We start from the raw sequence: 23,137 nt of genomic DNA on the forward strand, positions 1-23,137 counted from the left end.
TTATAAATGGTCAGGAAATTGTGTAAAATACCCATCATAAGCAACCTTCCCAACCATAATGTTTAGTTTTGGGAAGCCAAAACACATTTTTAACACAGTGACACACAAAGCATGCTTAATCAGTCCCAAAACTTGTTGGTGATTAGTTTACTGTTAATTTGTTGTGTCAGCTGTCAGCTCTACTTTGGCTCAATCATTAAAGGGAGTAGGTCATTTTTATATTAACTGCTTTCAAGGACCTTTTCCCCCTATAAAGTCATCAATAATCATTAAAGTCTTATAATTGATGGCTGGTAAAGTTTTAAGAATCAGCTTTGACTGCTTTTCAATTAAAATAAATTTTAAGTGTCTTCGTGGGGCTCTTGAGACTTGATTTAGACTTTATCTCACACAATTTATAATCTTAGTGAAAAGAAATTATTTTGTACACAAACTTTGTTTTTTATGTTTTGTTTTTTTACATTTGTTTGCATTTTTCACATAACTCACAACCAGAAAGTGCTTGACTTTGAGCACTGCTTAATTGTACAACAAAGGTTATTTGCTATAAAACAGTTATAATGCATGAATCCAGGTTACGTGAGTGTGTTAGTACTTAGCGTTACTGTGCAGTCCGTTATCATGCAAATGACGCGGGGCGCGCGGCCGATGTGTCATGCCCTTTTAAGAAAAATGAGAATCAGCGGGGAGTGACGTCTGCTGCGCGCACGGGCCCGAGGCAAACTGACACTTGCGGAGCGGCGAGGAGACAGCGAGCAAGATACGGTAAGTGCAGAAAGCCAAACTTTACTACGTGCTGAATGCGGTCGAATAATAAGTCATTTGCACGGGACTACGTAGCGCCGACGCTTGCGTGGCCATTAGCGAATTCATCATCACACGCCGTGTGTGTCTGTGTGTGTATGCGTGTGTGTTTTTTCGCCGAATAAAGGAGAGGAATTGCCCGCAAGTACATACCGGAGTGTGCACTCCCATTTTAGTCAAGGCCAGACGGAAGGGCAGGTAACGTTAGCTGTGGCTTTCCCGAGAAAATACACTGCAGTGTGGCTTGATTTAGTGCTTGCCACGTCTGGTTTGGTCGGGAATAGTAAGGTAGGGTTGTTTGAGGCGGGCTTCTGACAGGGTGGTTGTGTTTTGATAGTGCGCAGAGGTCGGGAATGTGTCGGCTAGTTAGCTCGCTTGCTAACGAGCCGCGGCTAGCGGTTTGTGAAGTGTCGGCGGCCCGCAGCAGGCAGTTAAAGCTAGCTAGTTAGCGGCATTTTGCTAACAAGCTTGATAACGGGACTTAGGCTAGTTGCTGGTTTGAAACTAGACTGCTTGCGGACACATGCCGGCCTCACTCGCGTGGATTATAGATTATGCCATTTTAAGGGTTTATCTGTAAGCGGGCTTATGATTTGACCAGAATTTGATTAATGTTGCTGGAGCTCATGTTGTAATAATCACACATCGACAGTGTTGTGCTGTGTGGTTTAGTCCGAGCCACAGATTGCAGGGACTTGGCATGACCTGAAGTGATAAGCATATGCCGCTGCCTTAAGCAAATTAGGTAGATTCACAGTGAGATAACCAAAGAGCTCAAATTACTTTCTCTTGTCTGACTCCAAGCTTCGTGACAGCCTATCGCATATTATTTCTGCTTCAGGGGGAGAGATGTGAAGCAGGAAAGGTGTGTGCCCCATCCTTGAAACTGTAAACACACAGCAGGTCACTTTCCCAGTTAATCGGCCCTTTTTACAAAGAGGCTCACTGCCTCAAGGGTACTTTATTTCACTTTTTCTTTGTTGAAATTACACACTTCCCCGAACCTGACTTTAAAGATGCCATCTATGCCAATAACCCCTACCCTCCCTCTTAGTAAGCAAGCCAGCCTGCTGTCAGGATTCTTGAACAGGAACAGAGACTGGAAGAGGTTATTTTAGTAGGTAGCTACTCCTTTTCCATCCTATCAGCATGAAGCCTTTTTGCGCTTAGGAAAGAGGATGTGGTTACAGGTCAGGGCCCCAGTAACACAGATGCATTCAGCTGACAAGGCTTGTCAGTTACGGGTCTTTGTCATAATTAAGTCACAGAGTTTGTGTGCCTGGCTGCAGTTTAGCTCTGACTCATGGGGGCATTTAAGGTTGTAGGAGATAAGAAAAAAAAGAGAGTTGTATAACTTGATTATTGGATTATTGGGTTATTTTATGTTAGTTCATGTTTTTGTAAGAGAAGAGTGATCGGCGAGTGCACCTAAAAACTCTTTGACACCTGTCTTTATTTCTTGAATGAAGTTAGTTTAATTGATAACACAAAACAATTTCTTCAGAAAGTATTTTACTCTAGTTACCTGTGAAAACATGGAATTCCCCTTTATTGTAACTCTGGTGGTAAGCGTTTATTTTACAAGCTTGTAAATTCCTAATTTCCTAGCGAGGTTTGTAATTTGGTAGTAATTGCAGGAAATTACAGACAAGTTTAAGTTGATACACTTCAAATTAATTAGTTACAATTAATTGCCAAGCTACTTATACAGCAGGACTTGAAAATCTGTTACAGGTGAAATTTCATGTAAAGACAAACTTAGACCCAACTAAACTAAGATCAAAGGAATGTTTGTAGATATTTTTTGTCAGCAGCCTCTAAAGTTAGTACTTTTTTTTTTTTTCTTCTTTTTTCTTTCTTATGTGTAGTGAACTGCGGTTTTTAGTCGAGGTAACATAGGAGCAAGCACTTTTGAACACATAAAAACACCTATTAGCAGAAACTGTTGGAGCAACTGTTATCTCACCCTAAACCACAAGTAGGTTTTTTTTTGTTTTTTTTGACAGCGTAGCTCATCAACATGTAGTTTGTCAAGCAAGCGAAAACCCACAAGAGTTGGTATTGTGCTGCTAGCGTAACCAGCGGATGTGTGCATGTTCACCATCCGCACTGGGTGGAGGATACGGAGGGCAGCTGTCAGTCATCCCATCCTGCTGAGTCAGTTTGTGTGACAGCTTCGTTGCTGTTGGATTAATCTCAGTAGACCAGGAAATTGTGGATCCTGGGAGGTTGTACTTTAGCTGAACAGCCTCCTGTTCACTAAATTAAGTTTTGCAGTTTATCCAGACTTGCATTCGTTGCATGCTCTTGCTACCGGCGCCACCTAATCCAATTCCCAGCCTTAGATGGATACATACCTTTGGCTGTAGAGGGTGAGTGATGCAGTGATGTCATAGAGGAGCATGTTTTCTGTGGCATGTGGCCTTCTCCCGCTCCTTATTTGCTGGGGTTACTACGAAAGCAGATTAACAGCAGTGGTGTGTTTGTTTTCTTGGGAATGACAGTGTGTAGTTGAGGGCAGTGGAAAGAGACTGGTTTGGTTTTAAAAGCTGATGTCCTTAAATGGCCCTATGTGTATTTTTGCGGGTATTGTGACTGTGTTTGCAGGCTTGTGCTGTGTGTAGTTTCCCTGATATCATGCAGGCAAGGTGTCAGAACGAGAGTATTCTTTTCACTCACTTTTGTACCTTTTTGCAGAACAGGCTGCAGGTAGCTGCAAGTTCAAGGAAAACTCAAAAAGAAACAAAAATTGTGTTGCTGGCAAATTAAACATGAAGCAGAGTCTCTTTGAGCTGTAATCAATATGTTCATTTGGGGTGTGAAAGATGGCACCAAGTCCAGTGATTCTAGCATCAATTAAGACACTCTGAGCTAAGAAATTTGGTCTGTTTCTCAATACTTTATTAGTAGCAGTATTTACTTCTTTTATTTTTTTTTTAGTGGTTTTTTGCTCTTCATTTGTATTTGAGCTTCCGTGTTAGTTCACCAGCTCTTTGACTCATTGTTTTCATACATAGACTGCCATATGAAAATTTGGGAAAGCAATCAGATTTGAGATTTAAGACCTTTTTATATTTATTTTGGCACAAGTGCAACAAAAGGACAACTACTGATGGTGCACGTGCATAAGTAGCAACACAACTGTAAAATTATTAAATAAATAAAAAAATGCGGCACATACATTACTTTACACTAAGATTATTGATATGTTATTGACAGGCTGTGTTCATCAATGTCACGGGTAAAAGCTGTGTTTCAGCTTGTTTGTTTGTGCATGCATGGATGGTTGTGAAGCTCCTGCCTGAAGGTAGGAACTGAAACAAAAAAATATATCAGTGCTGCCAACAGTGCTAATTGGTGAGAAAGTGCCGGCTGGGTGACTGTCACCTATGTTTAGCAGCTGCAGTAGTTTGTCTGGTACTGTTTTCACTGTGAGAATCTCTGTGCGCGAGTCATAATGCTAAAGAAATGTGCTCCCAGTGACAGGTCATGTAGGGGGAACTACCACCAAAACGGTTTTAGGTTCTTTGCCTGGTGTTCAGGACAGGATTTGTCAGTGTGACAGTATCACAACTGTACAAGAAATAGCCACAAAACTTTACAGGTGTGTACACGGTTTTCCCCTGGCTAGAAAAATGAGGTGTCTTTTATTTGTGGCCATTATTTCAAGATAGAGTAAATTGAAATGTTGAAAAATAATTTTATCAGTATGGCATTGAATAATGGAGAAAACCTTTTGATGGGACACTGCAATATTGTATACGAGGGGGAAATCCCTGGTCTGACTAAGATCAAAATGAAGGTTAGGTTTGACGGTTATGGTTTGACCTATATAATATTTAGTAAGAGAGGCCCATGAGGTTGCATTTCATTCTCAGCTGCATGCCTCTGTTCTGTATTATTTTTATTAATTTGAAATTATGTAAAATAATTTTTTTAGAAGTTGGGTGTGGTCTCAGTACTTATTGGCAGTTCAGTTACTTTTATTTCCAGCACATGATGGCCTGTGACTTTTTTTTTCTTTTTAAATATATATATTTGTTTATATGCTGTGGTAAGCACCCATAATTGCAATAAGGGAAACCATACCCTGTCAGATTTGCTTACAGTTAGGTAGGTGATTACAAAACTCCTTTAAATGTCAGTAACTTTAAACTTAACTTCTTTCCAGTATCAGAGAGACTGTGAAAAACCCTGAAACACGGATTGTAGGGCTTAATTTCCATTTTGTTCTGAAAATAGCATCACATTTGTGTGAAAAAGGGGATATGAGATCGGAACTAATGCTAAACTAGTCCAGTAAATGAAAAGATTATTTTTAACTTGCTGAACAGCAAACTCTTAGAGGAAACAAAATTTTGGCGACATCTCCATCTCTTGTGAAATGAGGAATCTCTCTGCTAACGTCAGAAGTAATTCTTACAGTGCTGAAAACTCCAGATGTACATGACAGATTTGGATTCTTTTTTTTGTGCTTTTACTTTCTAATTTGACTTTTGTCTCAACCAGCAGTCCTTGTTCTGCTGTGCAGCCTTGGAGTTCTTGGTGTAGTGGCTCTTGGTCGTGTTGTCCCCCTTCTTGTTAGGGGTCCCTCCAGCTTACAGCACCTCTAAAGAGCAGAAAAAGGACTGCTGTCACCAGCTGCAATTCATAAAGGCAGAGTTGGAGTTTTTTGGAGTTTCTGATTGTGGAAAGAGCTTCTCTTTGGAAAGGCAGATGAATGATATTGAACATCAACCTGTTTACCGAGCCAGGGATTAGTGAGACTTGAGACAAGAAGGGCCAAGGATGGCTAGTTACTAGTAACTGATCCTTCGAAATAAGTCTGGACTGGCTCTTATTCTGGTTTATCTTTTTTTTTTTTTTTTTTTGAGGGTGATCCACACAGACCTTGTTTTGTTGTCATATTCGGCTTTGCACACTTCTTTTTTTTTTTTTTGTACAGTAGTTAATCTGCCTGGTAGTTTGTGGTGCTTTCTTTCCTATTGTCATCTTAATTTTTGTTGGCAGACAGTTTGTAGGTGCATTCCTCCTAACATTTTCGTATCCTACCCGGTGCTGATAATAACATGTTAAATATCCTTGCTAGGCAGCCTGTCCAAATAAAGAAAACTGTCTTTTTAAACCTTTCTACACCTTTTTAAAAACATGTAGTTACTTTATTTGTTGACACATGCGAGGAATGGACCCTTAGAAACAATTGCTTCATATGCACAGGCTGCAAACTGAGGTTTGAAATGGTAAAGATGGGAGCTGGAATTTGACTGCACTTTTTTGGAGGAACACTCATCCTCCATAATGACCTTTGAAGCTGGCACAAAATAATCTGACTGCCTCTGTCACAGAGCGAGCCCCTGACGTCATCCGTCTTAGCAAGGGTCAGTCCACAGCATTCACAGTGGAATTGTGATGTGCACATAGCTGACAAGTGAAGTGTAGCCTAAATCTTAGTGTGACATTGTCTGTACCACATTGTATATGTGACACACTGCATGCACTTGACTTTGTGCTTGAATGTTTACATGAGCGTACAGGGGCTCACGTTTGGATAGCACTCGTGCATCCCTGTTCTTTTTCTTCACCGCCCATTGGCTCCTCTCCCTTAATCATGCAAGGAGAACTTCTCTTTGAGTGCAGAGGATTAGAGAATATGAATTATGCACACTCTGGCCTTCATGTCCCACATGGTCCCTGCTTGTGATTGAAGCTGGAGGTCCTTCGTCCTTTGACCACTCCCCCTGAGAGTTTGTTTAGCGTGTGCTATTTAAAAAAAGCAGTGCAGAAGAGGATCATCTGCTTCCAGAGTAGCTGATGATTGGGCTTTTGATGTTTGCAAAAGAGTTGATGATTAATCGAGGCTATATAGTTGTCCTTGGGACCTAATTTCAGCATGCGCTACTATCTGATTTTTATTTATTTTTTTCGTTACAGCCTTGATGTCAACAAGCGGCACTTTTTAGCCCTTGATCCAAAAGCGCTTGGTTCATTAAAACATAAGCTGGCAGTCAGCTGCCGTGTCTTTGAAGAAAACCGATATTAAAATGTTTTAGTGTTCTCTAAATACATCCCTACCACATTTTGTGGTTGTATCAGTAATTTAGAATATTGTTTATATTTCAAGTTGAATGTCTTTTTTTGACTGCAGCTTTGACAATTACTGGAAAATCTCCTCCTATTTAAAATATTGTTTTTTCTAAACCAGCTTTGTTAATGGGGGTTTAATTTCCTCAACTATAATAGACATGTTTGTGTATAAAATGTTGAGAAGTAACAAAGATTTCAGCCAAATAAGGTACCAGACTGATTGCTTTTAAAGTACACAGAGTTTATTCTTATTGCTGTGCGTAGACACTCATCACAGGCCTGTTCTGAGCCAGGAAAAACCCTGAGACACTGCTTGATATGAAGTTAGATCAGTAGATAAGGAATCAGAAATCCCCACATTGCTTAGCTACATCTAAACCCCTTCTGAGTCTGTAGCCCAGCTTGTAGTGACCCAGTTGGCTACCCAATCTGACTTTACGCCACAGTGTGTGCCAGTGATTCGTAACCTCCTTGTTTCTTAAAGGGATATTTTTACTTCACAATTTCCTTCCATCACATTTTCCACTTCCCTCAGCTGTTTTCTGTCATAAGCGAAGGAGACCGCCACCATATTGCTGTTTTATAAAACCAAAAATTGACTCAGTGACTAACAAATCTGTAAGCAGGGTGTGTTTTGGTGTGTGTGAAAGCCAAATGATTGTGTCATTACGAGGAATATCTGCCAGATCAATGTATCATCTCCTCTCTCCTTCAGTTCCCCCCTACACATACACATCACAGCTGGTTTTTGTTAGAGAGGGGGTCACATACTCTTCACCTCCTCCACCCTGAAGCAGCTCCACTTATGGGTGTTCCCTCCATTGTTGTCCTGCTTCTCCTCTATATCCTCCAGGAATGACTAGAATCCTTTCTTTCTGGAGTGGGAAAAACTCAGACCAGACAGGAAAAAAATCCCTTTGATTTGCCTGAAAAGAGATTTCTTTTTTGCTTTTTCCCCACTGTTTTTTCACACCTTTGCTCATTTTGTTTGTCCAATTTTTATTTTTCCCTGTTTGTCCAGTGCAGACTGTTGGGCTGTCCAGTGAAGCAATCCCGCCATGCGTGAATACAAGCTAGTGGTGTTAGGCTCTGGAGGTGTGGGCAAGTCTGCTTTGGTGAGTATGGCCTTCCAATCCTCTTCCTGCATCTGCTGCCTCTATTACTCCTGCCATGTGTTCCCTAAAGACTTTGTAGATAATTGTCAATAAAACAGCAAGAGGCTTTGCTAGCTTTTGAAGGAAAGCATGCGGTGAAACATTTTTAATTATGGAGGTTTATAGAGCACAGATGAAACTGTCTTTTGACTGTTTAAATTTTTTCCTAAAGGATTTATTGAGAACATGCTTGTTTGCTGACAAGGGTTTAATCTATCTCCAAGGCCTGTGTTATCGAAACTAGCTGCCTGTATACATATAATGCATATAATGGTTTTATTGTTAGGGTTTTTGAAATGTTCAAAGAGTGCCAGTCCTAAGCTCATCTGTGTTTACATGTATAGACATCGTAATCTGTTTTTTTTACTTTTCTTAAGGTTGATAGAGAACAGAACCAGAGCAGTGATGTATTTTATTGTCAGGAGACCTCAGATGCCTGTGAAATGTGTCGTATGCTTTGCTCAGCTAATTTCAACCAGGTGTCAGATTAATCCCTCAAACAGGCAGGATTAAGATGTTATCAGGTGAACTTGGTCTACCCCACTAATGTAAATCTGCCGCTCAGCACAGCACTTTTAACACAATCCAAAATTGGACATTGCTGTTTATTTGGAGAGTGACACATTTATCATAATTTAGGCTCTATGTACCATATGAGATTTGAAATAAAGCAACTGATATGCTGATTGAAGATCAGAAACATTGGCATTATAACCATTTTTATGCACAGGCCTAACATGTACTTGGAAAAACTAATATAATTATATATATATAAAATGTTCATTTTTTTAATACTGCCCAAGTCTGGAAGCCATGCACATCACCACAGATGGCTTTCCTTCTTTGTGATGCTTTGCCAGGCCTTTGGTGCAGCTGACTGTAGTTGCTTGTTTGTGGGGCTTTCTACCTTTAGTTTTGTCTTCATGTAAATTCCTTTCTTGATTGAGATCAGCTGATTACCTTGACCATTGGAGAATATTTCTGTGTTTTTGTTTTGTTTTTTCAACCTCCAAAACTTCTGGGTTGGTTTTGCAGTGTGGTTAAGATTTCTGGCCATCTGTACTCTGAAACACTGGCCTGTCAATGATCTGAGCTGACAGTATATTCCTATATGCTTCAGAGTTAGCTGCCTCTGTCTTTTGTCATATCACTGGTAAATGGTGAGTGCTATTGGAAGCTACACATCCTAATGTAGTCCTATTGACATCAGCATGTTTTTACAGATGGAGATGTGTGCCTCATTCCAAGCCTTCTCCATATTTATTTCTTCACATTATTCTCTTACTGAGTGATTAATTTCATTGGTCTAAAAAATGCTGTTTCCACACTGAACTGGCACCTCTGCATTTCTAGGTCTAATCTGGCCTAAACTACTGGATACTATATTCAACATTTTTGAGGCTAAATTGTTTTTACCTTGTTTGCCCTCTGTTTGCTGTCTTGAAGTCTTCTCATTGTGGTAGACTTGGATAATAGACATCTAGAAGAGTTTTAGTACATCCAGCCAAGTGAAGAAAAGGATTGTTTACCATGAAAAGGATCCTGTCTTCCACTATTGTTTTATGTGAATGTGCAGGCCGTTTTTTGTTTTTTACATTCAAGTAGCAAAGTGTTGATTTGGCCACTCTATTTTTTTTATTTTGCGCCACTCAATTTTTCTTGCACTGAAAGCTCTTAACTCTCTGCATCTTCTGGGTTCACAGCAATGATTAAACAAGTACAAATCCTAAACTGGGGATCAGCCCTTGTATTTTCTACATTTTACTATTCTAACTGAATATTTTTTTGATAAATAAAAAAGTTCAAACAAATGCAGATTTAGAAGTGTGCCAGTAGAATAATTATGTTGTGCTTTTGGTCACAGCTGGGCTTCATGAACATCCTCATTCCTGTCTAGTTGTGATGATCGTAGGTGGACAAAGTGTTAGATGATATGGCACTTTGGCTGCATGCGCTACTCCAGCAGTTTGATGTTGGCTTTCTGTGTGTCTCCCCTTACAGACAGTTCAGTTTGTACAAGGAATCTTTGTGGAAAAATATGACCCTACAATAGAAGACTCATACAGAAAGGTGAGTGTCCCGTGAGAGGCAGAGTGCTGGCTTGAAATGAGCTGATTGTTACCAGCTGCTCCTCAGGTTCACATATTATTGTGCTCGGAAATTTTCTCATTCAACTGCTTCTACTCTGTTACCCTCTCATTCCTAGTTTTCATTCTTTATATTTTCCTGTGACTTCATACTACTGGTGTGGTTGCTTTCATGTTTTCCCCTCAGTGTTAGCTGTCTCTTTCAGTCTTCAGTGTATGACCTATGAATATAACCTATGAATTTTGTTTGCTCAGTGACCTGAAATTAAAGATGCTCTTACATGTTTTCTTACAGCAAGTGGAGGTAGATGGACAGCAATGTATGCTTGAAATTCTTGACACAGCCGGCACAGTAAGTAAACTCACTGCCACTGAAATCTTCAAATGCTCAGCTTTGCTGGGCATATGCACTCCTGAATATATATTTTAGTAAATCTAGAGGCGTTTCAGATCGGACAATGCGTTAGGTAGTGTTTGGTAATTTGGCCTCTAGGGAAAACAGCCTTATTTATTTAAAGCTAAATTGTAGTCAGAAAGCAGTCGATTCTCTCTGCACACACTGTTTACCTGCATTCGACCGTGACCTGCTCAGATGCTATTAGTCAACGCTACTCGGGCTCAATCTGGGAGAAAAGAAACAGACTCCTGGCACCAGAAATCTTTTTCCTCGCCTGCAGTTTTTACATATTCATAAATGATATTTGATACAAGATGTGACGGTCTCCCACACTGTGAAACATTAAAACAAGTTGTATTTCACAGATACATTGGGCAATGAGATCTTTAGTAGCTGAAATGACATCCAGTTATGAGCTGACACTGTGATGCCTTTTTATGGTGTATCTATGATTGTTTTAGAATATTTTGTACACCAATCTAACATTAGTCTTATTCTGCCCCCCCACTGGTGTCCTCGTGCAAGAACATTTCTGAAACATTTGTCTGTGTGGGAACTGGCGACTGAGAAACACATCATCTCTTATCCTAGAGATGTGCAGAAACTGTTTTAAGTGTGCGTTTGTCGGTAACAGACCACGTTGCATTGCACTGTGTGTGTGTCTTTGCTGAAAAACCTGACAGACATCCAAGAATTGTAATCCTGCACAATACTGTTTCTTTATCCACTGGGATTTCAACCAATCCACTGTGATTATTCAGTTGATAATAAAATGGTGTTCAGTTTCATCGACGTACACTGGCCTGAAATTGCTTATTTTCTTTTTTTTTTTTCTGTTTCAATTCTGACAAATGGACCAGTCAAAACAAAAGGGACAATCTAGAGCCAACACATCTATGCTTGACAAATGATTTAATGATTATTTAGACTTAACCATCCAGCAAAGTTTGTAATCTTGTCACAGATATGCAATGTAATCGTCAAACTGGTGCAGCGAATAAAAGAGTAAAAAAAGAAAAAACAATAAGTAAAAGTTGGAAGCTGTAGGACAGCGCTCATAGTCTCTCCATCTTTTTTTTTCCCCCCTTGTGTAGGAACAGTTCACAGCTATGAGGGACTTGTACATGAAGAATGGCCAAGGCTTTGCCCTGGTATACTCCATCACAGCACAGTCCACCTTCAACGACCTCCAAGACCTGAGAGAACAGATTCTACGAGTAAAGGACACAGAGGATGTAAGTATACTGGCATAAGCGTACAAGCGTTTTATAATTTTATCAGTTTGTGGCTAAAATTTTCTTTAATCACGTAGGCTGTGGAAAGCAGAGTAGTGGCAACGAGTACAGTTAGACCTAAACGCCCTGTGTCCGTGGGCTCAGCCGCCTACATTTTTCAGGGGCCTGATCAGACTGTTGCTATAGATACCATTCAACACTATAATCACTCTGTGTTATGCAATTAATTGCAGATTTGTATTATCTGAACATAACACAATCAGTGTCACGGTGTTATGTTTATAGAGTATAAACAGTGGCAAACTTGTGTACTCTGCATAACTGAGCACTGATTAATATTAACGTTGTGTGGGTATGTCCCTGCGGTTTCATCAGTGTTTGTTGTAGACACCGAGCACTCGTGCTCACGGGGATTTTTCTGTATACTGTGTGGTTTTCTCCATCAGGCCTGCCTCACATCGACGCTGCAAATAAGAGCATGTGTCATCTCCTTATTTTCCAAGCTTGTTGTTTGTCACCAGCACATTTCCAGTTTTCTATATATCTGCTAAATTGTGGGACTGCTGGAGCGAGTAAGCCCTCTATCCCCTCTCTGGTCGAGTCGATAGTGCGTCAGCAGGATCTAAGATGCCCTTTTTTGGTGATCTCTTGAGGGAATGAATGTTACCATAACCCACCCTCTTGGTTTTGCTTCCTTACGTCTCTCTGTTCCCCGTCAGCCATCTGCAAAGCCTCTCTCTAGCCTGGAGCAGAATACCTCTCTTTTCTCTTTTTCTTGCTCCCCTTACTCTATATTTGTGCAATTATTGTGCTGCTTTTATTTGAACTGGCCTTTTCAGCTTCTGTTGCATTCTTCCCCCCCTCTGTTTGATGGCCAGCCTTGTGGTGTTGATGTGGTCTGGCACTCTATGTGGGTGATTGGACTGTCAGGCATGAAGTGCAAGGAGAGCCTCAGCTCATCAAAAACTGGGTTGTGAGACTGTGGTTCTTCATTAGGCTCTCCATGGTTTGGGAGCTGAGGTTAGCCTCAGGCTAACAGATGGATTGCAGGACCAGTGACTTCTCGACACGCAAGGAAAGAGTTGTTTCTTTTCTTCTGGAAATCTGTTCCCTTTGAAAACATCTTTTAGTTTAAACAGTTCAGCTTATCTGGCTATTATGGCCACTCTGCCAGCTATCAGTCCACTGGTCATTTGTGCCCTTACCTTTGATAGCCATGATATCTGTTTATCCTTTTTTGCCCCTTGCAAGAATGCATGACCAAAGGAAATGCTGGGCATGTTTTCCCTTTTTCTTCCAAGAAGGCAGATTTCTTAGTTTGAGAAATCTTTCAAGTGACTGCAGAGCTAAAGCAGAAACCGTTGATGCTGCTACAGCTGTTCTTATTCTCAGCTCTGACATGCACCATTTACTGCAAAGCGGGTATAATGTACAGATGCACCTAATATCACCAGGCTCAATTAAAAGGGCTTTTAATGGTTGTACATTCATTGAACACAGTAGGGTCAAATTCCATCTCTTTAGAAGAGCCATTAGTGGCAAAAATAAAGTAAGTGAGCAGACACTAGTGAATTAAAAGCTCACTTCCTTCATTTCCTTTCACACTTCTTATGTAAGAGAGGTCTTATGACTTTTCCGGGCCACCTCAGTCTCTGCCCGTGTGACTAGGATGGTAGTAATGCCTGACTCCAATGCTTGTGACTCACTGCTCCATTTTAAAGAACTAACTCCATTCATTTTTGTCGTTCTGTACCCGCCTGTTCACTGTTACCCACAATCCAATCTTCGGCGTGCCATTGTGGGCGGGATACGACCTGTCTGTAGCATGTTAATAAAGTCTGAACAGATTCTGTGGGTTGTGTGGATTCTTCAAGTAGGCTAATGCTGCCTTGTGTTCTGCTGACGCTGAACATTTTTTTTCCTTTTTCCCTGCATACCTCCATCCTTTCAGCCATCTCACCATTCTTTTTATCCCAGCTTGACTCAAGAGTTTATGTTAGGAGGGCATACCACTGGTTCTCCCGGGACCCGTGGGAGAAGTGTCATTCAGCAGTTCAGCTTGAGGATTTGTTTAGATATCAAACATCAACCACCAACTTCTGTGGGGTTAATCTAAACATCTCAGTTTCCTGTCGTCTGCCCCATAGAAAGGGCACAAAATACTCACCCTATATCTTACTTTGTCTCAAGAAGCCTGACGGTAGTGCTCCAACAGCAACCTCTGAAAAGAAGACTTACTGGGGGGAAAGAGTATGGACAAGTGAGCACATGTCAGGATACTGGTATTTTTCTTAAAAATATGTAGCTTTTCCACATCCACAAGACATGTCTGGGGGGCATTTGTAGGTCCTCAGAAGAGAGTGAAGGCAGGATTTCCCATGCATAAATTTATTTGGCGCCACAAATAGACTTTCCTGGCTGATATATTATTGGCGCCTCTTTTGTTGCATGCAGAATTTTTCCATCAGTTGATTCCTAAGCTGTATCACAAACGCAGATATCCCGTGAACGAACCCTGTGACAACATCTTAAAGTCTTCCTCACATCTGAGACGTTTTCTAACATCATACAGTTTTACAGTGATTAGTTTATTAAGCCAAGTTTCAATGTGGAAATGCAGCCCAGGCTGAATGAACACATCCACACACAGACCTCTCTGTGTCATATAATTCCAGAGAGCAGCTGGAGCATGGAATCCAGCTGAAACATTTGAAAATATTCAGGAAGGAAAGCGATGTTATCCCGGTTGGGCGGGGCTGTCATAACTTCCTCCGGGCCAGCATTCTCCCTAGATAGCCGGGCAGGAAACAGCAGGCAGGATGAGACGCATCCCGACACCCTGACTGCCCAGCTCTGCCTACTTTGACAGTTGAGGCTGAAGTTTTGCCCAGAATACTGTCCTCCTCAGGCTTTCTTTTTTTTTTTTTTTTTTTTTTTCTGTTTTCTTTTCTTTTTGAGGGGACCTTTGGTTATTAAAACATTTGAGAGAACAAAAGAAGCAGCATTGCTGGTTTTAGGAGGTTCCAAAACTGGCTGCACTTAATCTCAGTGACTGTCCCCTCAGCTTTGCTTTTAATTTATTTCCCTTTTAAAGAAACAAAAGTTAAAAATAAACCACCTTCCTCGTCAGTTCCTATTGATTCTTTAATCTCTCTGGACACAGTTGTGTAACCTAAATGATTTTCTTTACTTTCCCACCGGGAAGGAGATCGTTTTTTTATTGATCATCTTTGTGACCCTCCAATTCAGGCCTCAGAGAAAAGCACACTCATTGACTGTTAATACTCATCTCTTCAGTCTTTTACTTGGGTTGTACATTTGTTTGCAGATATTGTTTTTTCACTACCTTTCACTCCAAGAGATTTAACCCCTTTGTTTATATGTGTGTGTGTGGCTGGTGTGTTCAATAAAAAAGCCTGGGCCTTTATACTGTTAACCGTTCCCTGAGGTAGAGTTAAAGGGTGACAAATGGATTAAAACAATCTTGATAATGTTTGTTTTCTAACATTCCCAGCTGCACCTCCCAAAGAAGGGTCCTTTTCTCCCTGCAAGATGGCATTTAAAGGTTTATGGTTAAGTTTACAAAAAGTAAAGTTTTTGTATTAAAATTTTGTATTTAAAGTCTAAAAGAAAAGTTACTGAAGCCTTTTAATGCAAACATGTTTATAGGAAACACGTTTGCTTTTCTCCTATATCTAATTTCCTCTCTGTAGGGGGAAAAATGGCAAAAAGGTATGAACGAAGAAGTTATACAAAGTCAAAAGTAAAAGGAAGGTTCTTCTCCTTCATGAGGAGACTTTGATTCATGGCTCATTATGTACGGTCTTGTGATTCAAGCTGTATACGTGTATCCTGTATACTTCTAATTTATCTGTGTTGGATGTGAACCTGGACTACAGCCTCAGCTGTGAATAATACAAATTGTAGGATTTATATTAAATCCTAAAACAGCCTGCTGACATACAGAGTGGAGTCTAGGTTGTAAGGACAAATGGATTTAGAGGAATCTGAACAGTTTTTCTGAATAAAATGTTAAGTTTTACATTAAAATAAATTTTAAAAATGCATGAACAAGGAATATGTGACCAGACAATGGGGGATAAATCATGTGGGCACAAACAGAACCTGCTTGCTCTTACCTGTCCTCAGGTGCCGATGATCCTTGTAGGGAACAAGTGCGACCTGGAGGATGAGCGTGTGGTGGGGAAGGAGCAGGGCCAGAACCTGGCCAGACAGTGGAACCACTGTGCCTTTTTAGAGTCCTCTGCTAAGTCAAAGATCAACGTCCTTGATGTGAGTACAAACGTCCCCTCCAAAAATGCAACTCTGTATATTTTCAGTTTGTTTTCCATCTCAGTCACAGATGGATGTGTGTACTGCAATCATCAGTAGAATTGTATTTATTTAAGACACATAATTAAGGTTTCTCTGACATGTAGGTAATAATGAGCTTAGATGGATTATACTTCATTCTCTGGGCTACATCCTGTTAAACCTTCTGTCTGCAAACTGTCACACAAATCCATTTAGTGACGAGGCTATGTGTGGGTACTTAAAGGTATAAGGTTTAGAGCTTTATTAACATTTTATCTGTGTTGTCTCTCTCTCTCTCTTAGATCTTCTATGACTTGGTCAGACAGATAAATAGGAAAACGCCAGTGGAAAAGAAGAAGGCAAAAAAGAAATCCAACTGTGTCCTGCTTTAAAGACCTTTCTCCCTTCAGCCCCTGCAGCAGCTCTGAGCCAGGTGTGTGTGTGTGTGTGTGTGTGTGTGTTTTTGTCTACAGTTTCAAAACACATTAGTCTTAAATACCCATGCAGCCGGCATCTTCACAACTTCATGATTCATAGACAAGCTGTCAGATTAATTGTTATGTAATGGCTTTGATCTTCCTGCTGTCTCCGATGGTACTGCATACATCAGTTGTCGTTTTAGTCATGTGGGTTTGTTTGCGTGCGGTTAAGTCGAAACAACTTTAACTTTATAGTCTAAATAAACTGTTCACAGTGGTTATTGTACCTGTATAAACTCAAAACATGCAGTTTAGAGATGGAGCCCCCCCTCCAAGTAGCTGGAGGTATAACTGAGGGTTTAAGTAGAGACAATAGATTACACAATTATAGTGTGTGTATTAGCAAGCAACATGAGGTAATGCCTGACCTGGCTCCCTGTGATTCATTTAACTGGTTACAAGAGAGGTTCTTGGTTTAAAACGGTCTGAAGAGGAACTTTTCAACCTAACAGCAGATACACAACACTGATCTGTCGTTAGCTCTCTTACAGTCTACAAACAACTTCACTCGTCATTCAGTGAATATTATTTCATTGATACTGATGACGCATAGGCCCCGTGAATGTCTAGAAATGAAAGCATCCGTGAATTACCCTTCAGACCTGTGAAATGCTTTTTAAATCTTCATTCCTGTAATATGAATGAGTCAGTCTGCGATAACTGGAGATAAATTTCAGACCTCAGCAAGCTGCAGCAGCTCGTTACGTCTGGGAAATCCTGATCTGTCAGCATGTTGTTTCCCAGACGAAGAGCTGCTTCTTTTGAAATCTTTTTCACAGGATTTAAAAAAAACAAAACAACCCATGTTGAGTGGTGTTACGACCCGTCTAGGGCCAGGCAATAACATGAGTGAGGCACCTGCCCCCCAATGACCCAAGCAGCCACAGGAAACAAATCCGTTCTTTATAATGTGATTTATTTATAAAGTGGTAAAGACGGACAACAAAACGGGAGTGTCAACACTTCAGGGTGAGCCGAGGCCAAAATAATAAACAAAAACAAATCAACACAAATCCTGCACCCCTGACCTTACCAAAACAAAGTCAAAAATAAAGACTGAGTCTGACCTCCTTAACTGGAGAAAACTGGTGATCAAAAGAAACGGCAGCTCAACCCTACCCACTCCACTTCCACAACTTTCAAAACAGCACTGCAGCCAGTGGCTGCCACAGGTATACTGCTGGGTCATGAGGAGAAACGCGAGGACCTCTCCCGCCGCGGCACTCCAGCCTCCTTTTAACAGTGGTAATGAGGAAGTCTGAAAACTGTCACGCTAAGTGCTTATTTCTGTGAATCCTTCCAAACAGACAATCTTGTCTGTTAATTTTAGAACGACCGCAGGCAATAATTAAAGTCAATTCGTCAAAGTCTGGACTGCAACATGAGAGCAGATTGGAGCTGCAAAGCATTTTCTGTAAACACTAATGACATGTTTCCTTGTTTCTTCTACAGTTGTATAAATCTTATATGAGATTTTAATAGATGGCCAGCACATTGAGTAAGCTGTTAGCTACTTGCTTTTGCTTCATTGTTAATCAGAATCTGCAAAAACTACTAATTAAGTAAAACTGCGGTCAGAGAGCAGCCATCCTTTTTGTCATATTGCAGGCATACATCTTCAGTAACCTAAAATAAGTCAAAATTTTCATTATGTCCCGATGGAACTGTGCCCATTTAACCCACCTCTCACCAGTTTCAAAAGTTTCCACTACATATGTAGAACGTTTCCTTCAGGTGAAACTCAATCTATTCAGTTGAGGAAATCTTGTAAGAACTTAGGATGTGCAGCCACCCTCACATGGAGATTACTGAATTGGGCCTCATTGTTTCCAAACTTTGAAGGTAGTGAAGCGTAAACTGTTCAGAATGCTTCAAACAAACTAGTTTGCATGATGTGTCATTTGACCTTCTGTCAAAGGCTAAACCTGTTTGCTGAAGTAGCTGTGTGAAAGGTTGAATCTGGATCAGACGCTGTACAAAGGAGATGTAACTGTTAGCTTTTGTGAATTTGCAAATGATGTAACACTCTGCATGAGCTGTTTGGTCTGTGTTTGCCGACAGCACAGGAGCCTATTTTTGAAGCAGTAAATGCCCAAATATTTGCCAGCGTTTGGTTTGGGCTCGGGGACTAAATCTGCTGGTGATCGAAGGGCTGCAGGATGGAACATGAGTGGGTTTTAGGACTAAAGCCTGGGTGTCAGTGAAGCTGATGTGTCCTTGAGCAGGACTCTGACCCTTAACATTTTTTTTTAGGGATCTGTGCTTTTTTTTTTTTTCTAAGTAGACAAATAAGTTCTTCACAGTCGGTCAATACATTTCCCTGTCAGTAATAAAGTGGCATTGCATTTCCGCAATAATAAACAGCTGACTTTAATATAATCTCCAAACATGAACTACTTCTCCCGAGTCTGCTTTAATGTTTCCAGATCAGTAGTTGGCTATGTTTTTATATATATATATATATATATATATATATATATATATATATATATATATATATATATATATATATATATATATATATATATATATATATATATATATATATATATATATATATATATATATATATATATATATATATATATATATATATATATATATATATATATATATATATATATATATATATATATATATATATATATATATATATATATATATATATATATATATATATATATATATATATATATATATATATATATATATATATATATATATATATATATATATATATATATATATATATATATATATAGCCAGCCTACAGATAAATAATAAAGGACTGACAAGCCTATGGGATATTTTGCCATAAGGATTGGAGCAAAAAACGAATCTAATTGTGAGCAAGATTAAAAAGCTTAAACAGTTTATTCGCTGTTAATTGGTGAATGATATTGTGAAAACAATCAAATGTCATTAAAAGAGCAAAATGGAGCTCATATGGCCTCTTTGTTGTTTGAAATTAAAAAGGGTGTAGCTGAACAAGCGACAGTTTGCACAACTTTTTTTTTTTTTTCTTCCTCCCTCCAGTATTTTGGTTAGACTGCAGTCGCTTTTAGAAGCTCTTACAATCTGTTAGCTGGTATTTTGAGCTCTGTTGTCAGAACAAAACCCCAGTGTTGCCAGACCTGACAGGTTCACACAGCCAACAGAGAGATCTTACGTCTTCAGTTACTTTTAACTTCCAGGGTGGAGGAATAAAACTTTGATTTTGCAGATAAAACTGGATTAGTGAAACAGACAGTGCCATTGTAGCCAGCCCAGACAGCAGGGTCGCTGAACCACCCACTGCGTTCCTCCTCTGAACCCATCTGTGTTGGTCAGTTAGAGCTCCAGTGTGTGAGAGCGGGGGCCTCTGTTAGCATGCCCCAGGGTGGCGTCAGCACTCCCAGCACCCCCCACCTCCACCCTACCCGACTCTCACGCCGGCCAGCCCAATGAACCAGCACTAACGGGATTTCAACCTTGCTGTTCCACTGCTCACAGCCCACCAGCTCATACGCTGCGAGAGGGAGAGAGGGGATACAGTGCCAGGCACAGACGGGACGCAGAGAGTTAATGGGACATGTCAGTTTGTGGCTTCCAGCATGTTGACCTGATGAGCTCATGAACTTTGAGTCTCTGGTTTTATCTGTCACTGTATTCACTGGGAGAGGGATATATTTAGGGAGCTGTTAGCTTGCATGGCCCTAGATTCCAAACACCTTAATGAAATAAAGCTATCATTAATATTCTTGAAGGAGCTCTACTATGTGTCTGAAGAGGTCTGTTAATGAATACTTCATCAGAAACCGAGCAACAACATATGGAAGTTATGAAAGCTAACTGTAAGACTAATAAGAAAAACAAGATTTGCTGTAGCCAGAATGTGATTATAGCAACATGAGAGTAGACCGCATGAACACTTGAAATAAGAATGGTTACTGCAGGGCATCTATTATTGCGCTCATTACCAACTTATTGTCACTGCCTCTCTGAAAGGTAGCTTGGCCTGCAAATGAATCACGAGCCTGCTAGTTGCACTTGTAGCATCATGCATATACTCCTATTATGTTATTTGTGTTCTGTTCTCATTTTGGTGTTTGTGAGTTGAACACCAGCGGCTCTTGGTGTTCGCCCAGACAGACGTTCATTTAATTGCAGCAGCTACACTTAAGCACAGGGCGAGCATGAGCTAAGAGCTCAGACTGTTAATGGAAAGATGGCACCTGAGCAGTGTTTAAACATCCCAAGCAGAAACTCGGCAGACCTCATCACATGACTTTTGGCACACGGACTGATTGAAGTTTTGCTCAGCTGAGAGAAGCCACAAAATGCTGATCACTCGGCTTCCTAAAGCCTTTGGCACTGAAAGTGCCTCTGAGGAACATAGTGCAGGAGTACTTCTCTGTGCTCCCTGTTGGACTGCTGGCTTCACTTTCTGCTCTGAGGTGTGATTTTCCCCTGAGGCTTTGTGTTAGACATTTGATCTCTTTTCCAAGGTCTGGTTAAGATGTAAGAAAAGCGCTAAGAAGTTTAAGAATGAAAAACTTTGTATTAAGGGTCCAAAAAGCAGGTTATAAGTTTTTAATTTTATTTTTAAGCCTCAAAATCCCAGGTTTATACACATCATTCTTGTAATCATTAATGCTTTTACTTTAAAGTGGTATAATATATGCTATATGCCCGTGTATTTTTTTTCTAATGAAATTGCAACACTTGCAATGCTGCTCAGCAGCCAGTAGAGGGCACTGCCGCCTTAATTTTCTTTCAGAGGGTGATTTGAGTTGGCTATGGAAGGACTGACAGTGTGCTGTCTTGCAGAAATGCTGTAATGAAGAACTGTTGCCCTGATTGGAACGTGCCAGCATTCCAACAGCCCTGACCCTACCCTTCCTCCATCAGCCATAAACGGTGAATCAGCTGACTGAACTGCTCCTATCAAAGATGAGGATGATCTACACCAGAGAGAATGAAAAGAGAAAGACAGTAAGAGAGAGTAGACTCTGGTCTCTCGCCTCCGAGGACCTTCCTCTGTCTCAGTTTGAGTGTGAACGCTGAACGGGAAGCGTCCACCTCTGCACCAACAACAGCACCACAAACTGACGATGTTCTGATTAAAATGCAGCAAAGCCTCTGAAAGTTAAAAAACAAACAAAAAAAAGTCCACGAGCTGCCTACATGGCCAGCCCCTTATTTTTATTTTTTGACAGCTTAACATAAAGAAATAACAGCATTTAAGAAGGAAAACAAAGTTAGAACTTGGATTCAGTATTTTTCATCTTTTTCAATATTGTATTTGAAAGACATGGAAGTTGACCTCTTTAGTTGTATGATTATAAATATTCTTCAAAAACGAGCATGAATAAAGCATCAGTTATTACGTGTAGATGTTTTCAAGTGAAATCAAAGTGGAAAAGTGAGAATTTTTTTTTTTTTATAGCCATACACCTATTCTCCATGCCTGTCATGTCAGTGATGGTAGATCGAGGTCTATGATATGTATTATTATTTTTTTTTATTACATTTTTTTTTCTTTGTTTGCCCTCTTGTTCATGGACTTCTCTTCTGCAGATATCTCTCTCTGATGTGACTTAATTTTATACTCAGTCACCGGGATTTCATAGCTCCCATAATATATTCTAATGCCATTTTTCTTTTTGCATAACAATGCTTCAGAAAAAATGGGTCTTTTATAGAAGAAATATGGGGAAAAATAAGGATTGATTTCTATGTCTCTCGAAGCTGAAATATATTATACTAAACCAACTCTAATAATGCTTCTTGTGTTTTTCTGTCAATAATGTTCCAGCTTTTATGGATTATTAAAGTACATTTTAGTACATTTTCATTATACTGGTCAATGTATTTTTGTGAATTAAACTTTTATTCAAAGTGGATTTGACTTATTTGGGATGAAATATGAGATCACAAGATTTTCTTGTTTTCTGGAATTCCACATTGAACAAAAATAGGAATTGTATGGGAATGTAATGTTGGTGGGAATCAGTTACCCAGTGATTTTGAATGGAGAAACTGTTCAGTGCACTGTTATTCCACATGCTTTGCTGTACTCTCAATGGCCATTAGGTGTCAGTATATGAACAAGAATAACACATGGACACGCTACCTCCTAGAAGCTCTCACAGTAAACCAATGCAAAGCCAGCAGTTCATTTTTAACGTATAATGCTGCTTTTAATCGGATAATGAAACTGCACACAGTGCATCTTCAACATCCTGCTTCACACCAAACACTGAGCATTTTTCACACCTTGTACTCTGAGCCTGCTTTTTAATCCCACTTTCTCACCTGAAAGACGGGATTTTCTGTAATCTCTTCCCTCTGATTTCCAGAGCAAAGGAAAGAGCAGAGATATAAATACAACAAACGATGAAAGGTTAAATCGTGCATTGCGTGGAGGTGAAGCAGCATACATGTAGGTTTTTCTAACCTCAAGAAAATAAGTGCGTGCTTGTACTCTTTTGTAATGCTAAGTCATGATTAAATAGTTAACATATAAAATTACAGCCTGACCTGTTTTAACCACAACATGCAACTGTGATCATAATTTTTCAACCATATATATATATATATA

General features: G+C 39.9%; 1 protein-coding gene across 5 annotated transcripts; it reads left to right on the top strand.

The window, feature by feature from the left end:
• Positions 1-623: 623 nt before the first annotated feature.
• Positions 624-22,439, top strand: LOC113021951 (ras-related protein Rap-1A). 5 transcript variants are annotated; one of them, XM_026166847.2, is made up of 8 exons: positions 624-765; positions 7,915-8,003; positions 10,044-10,112; positions 10,425-10,481; positions 11,621-11,761; positions 15,911-16,054; positions 16,378-16,508; positions 21,364-22,439. In XM_026166847.2, exons 2-7 carry the CDS (start codon positions 7,947-7,949, stop codon positions 16,465-16,467), a joined length of 558 nt encoding a protein of 185 aa, XP_026022632.2. In that variant the 5' UTR covers positions 624-765; positions 7,915-7,946; the 3' UTR covers positions 16,468-16,508; positions 21,364-22,439. The 5 variants fall into 5 exon arrangements, with proteins under 5 accessions (XP_026022632.2, XP_026022633.2, XP_026022634.2 ...); XM_026166848.2 differs by having other exon boundaries at positions 665-765; positions 7,910-8,003; XM_026166849.2 differs by lacking the exon at positions 624-765 and adding an exon at positions 876-1,002 and having other exon boundaries at positions 7,910-8,003.
• Positions 22,440-23,137: the final 698 nt, after the last annotated feature.

The sequence above is a fragment of the Astatotilapia calliptera genome, chromosome 5, assembly GCF_964374335.1.
Source record: "Astatotilapia calliptera chromosome 5, fAstCal68.1, whole genome shotgun sequence".
NCBI lineage: Eukaryota > Metazoa > Chordata > Actinopteri > Cichliformes > Cichlidae > Astatotilapia > Astatotilapia calliptera.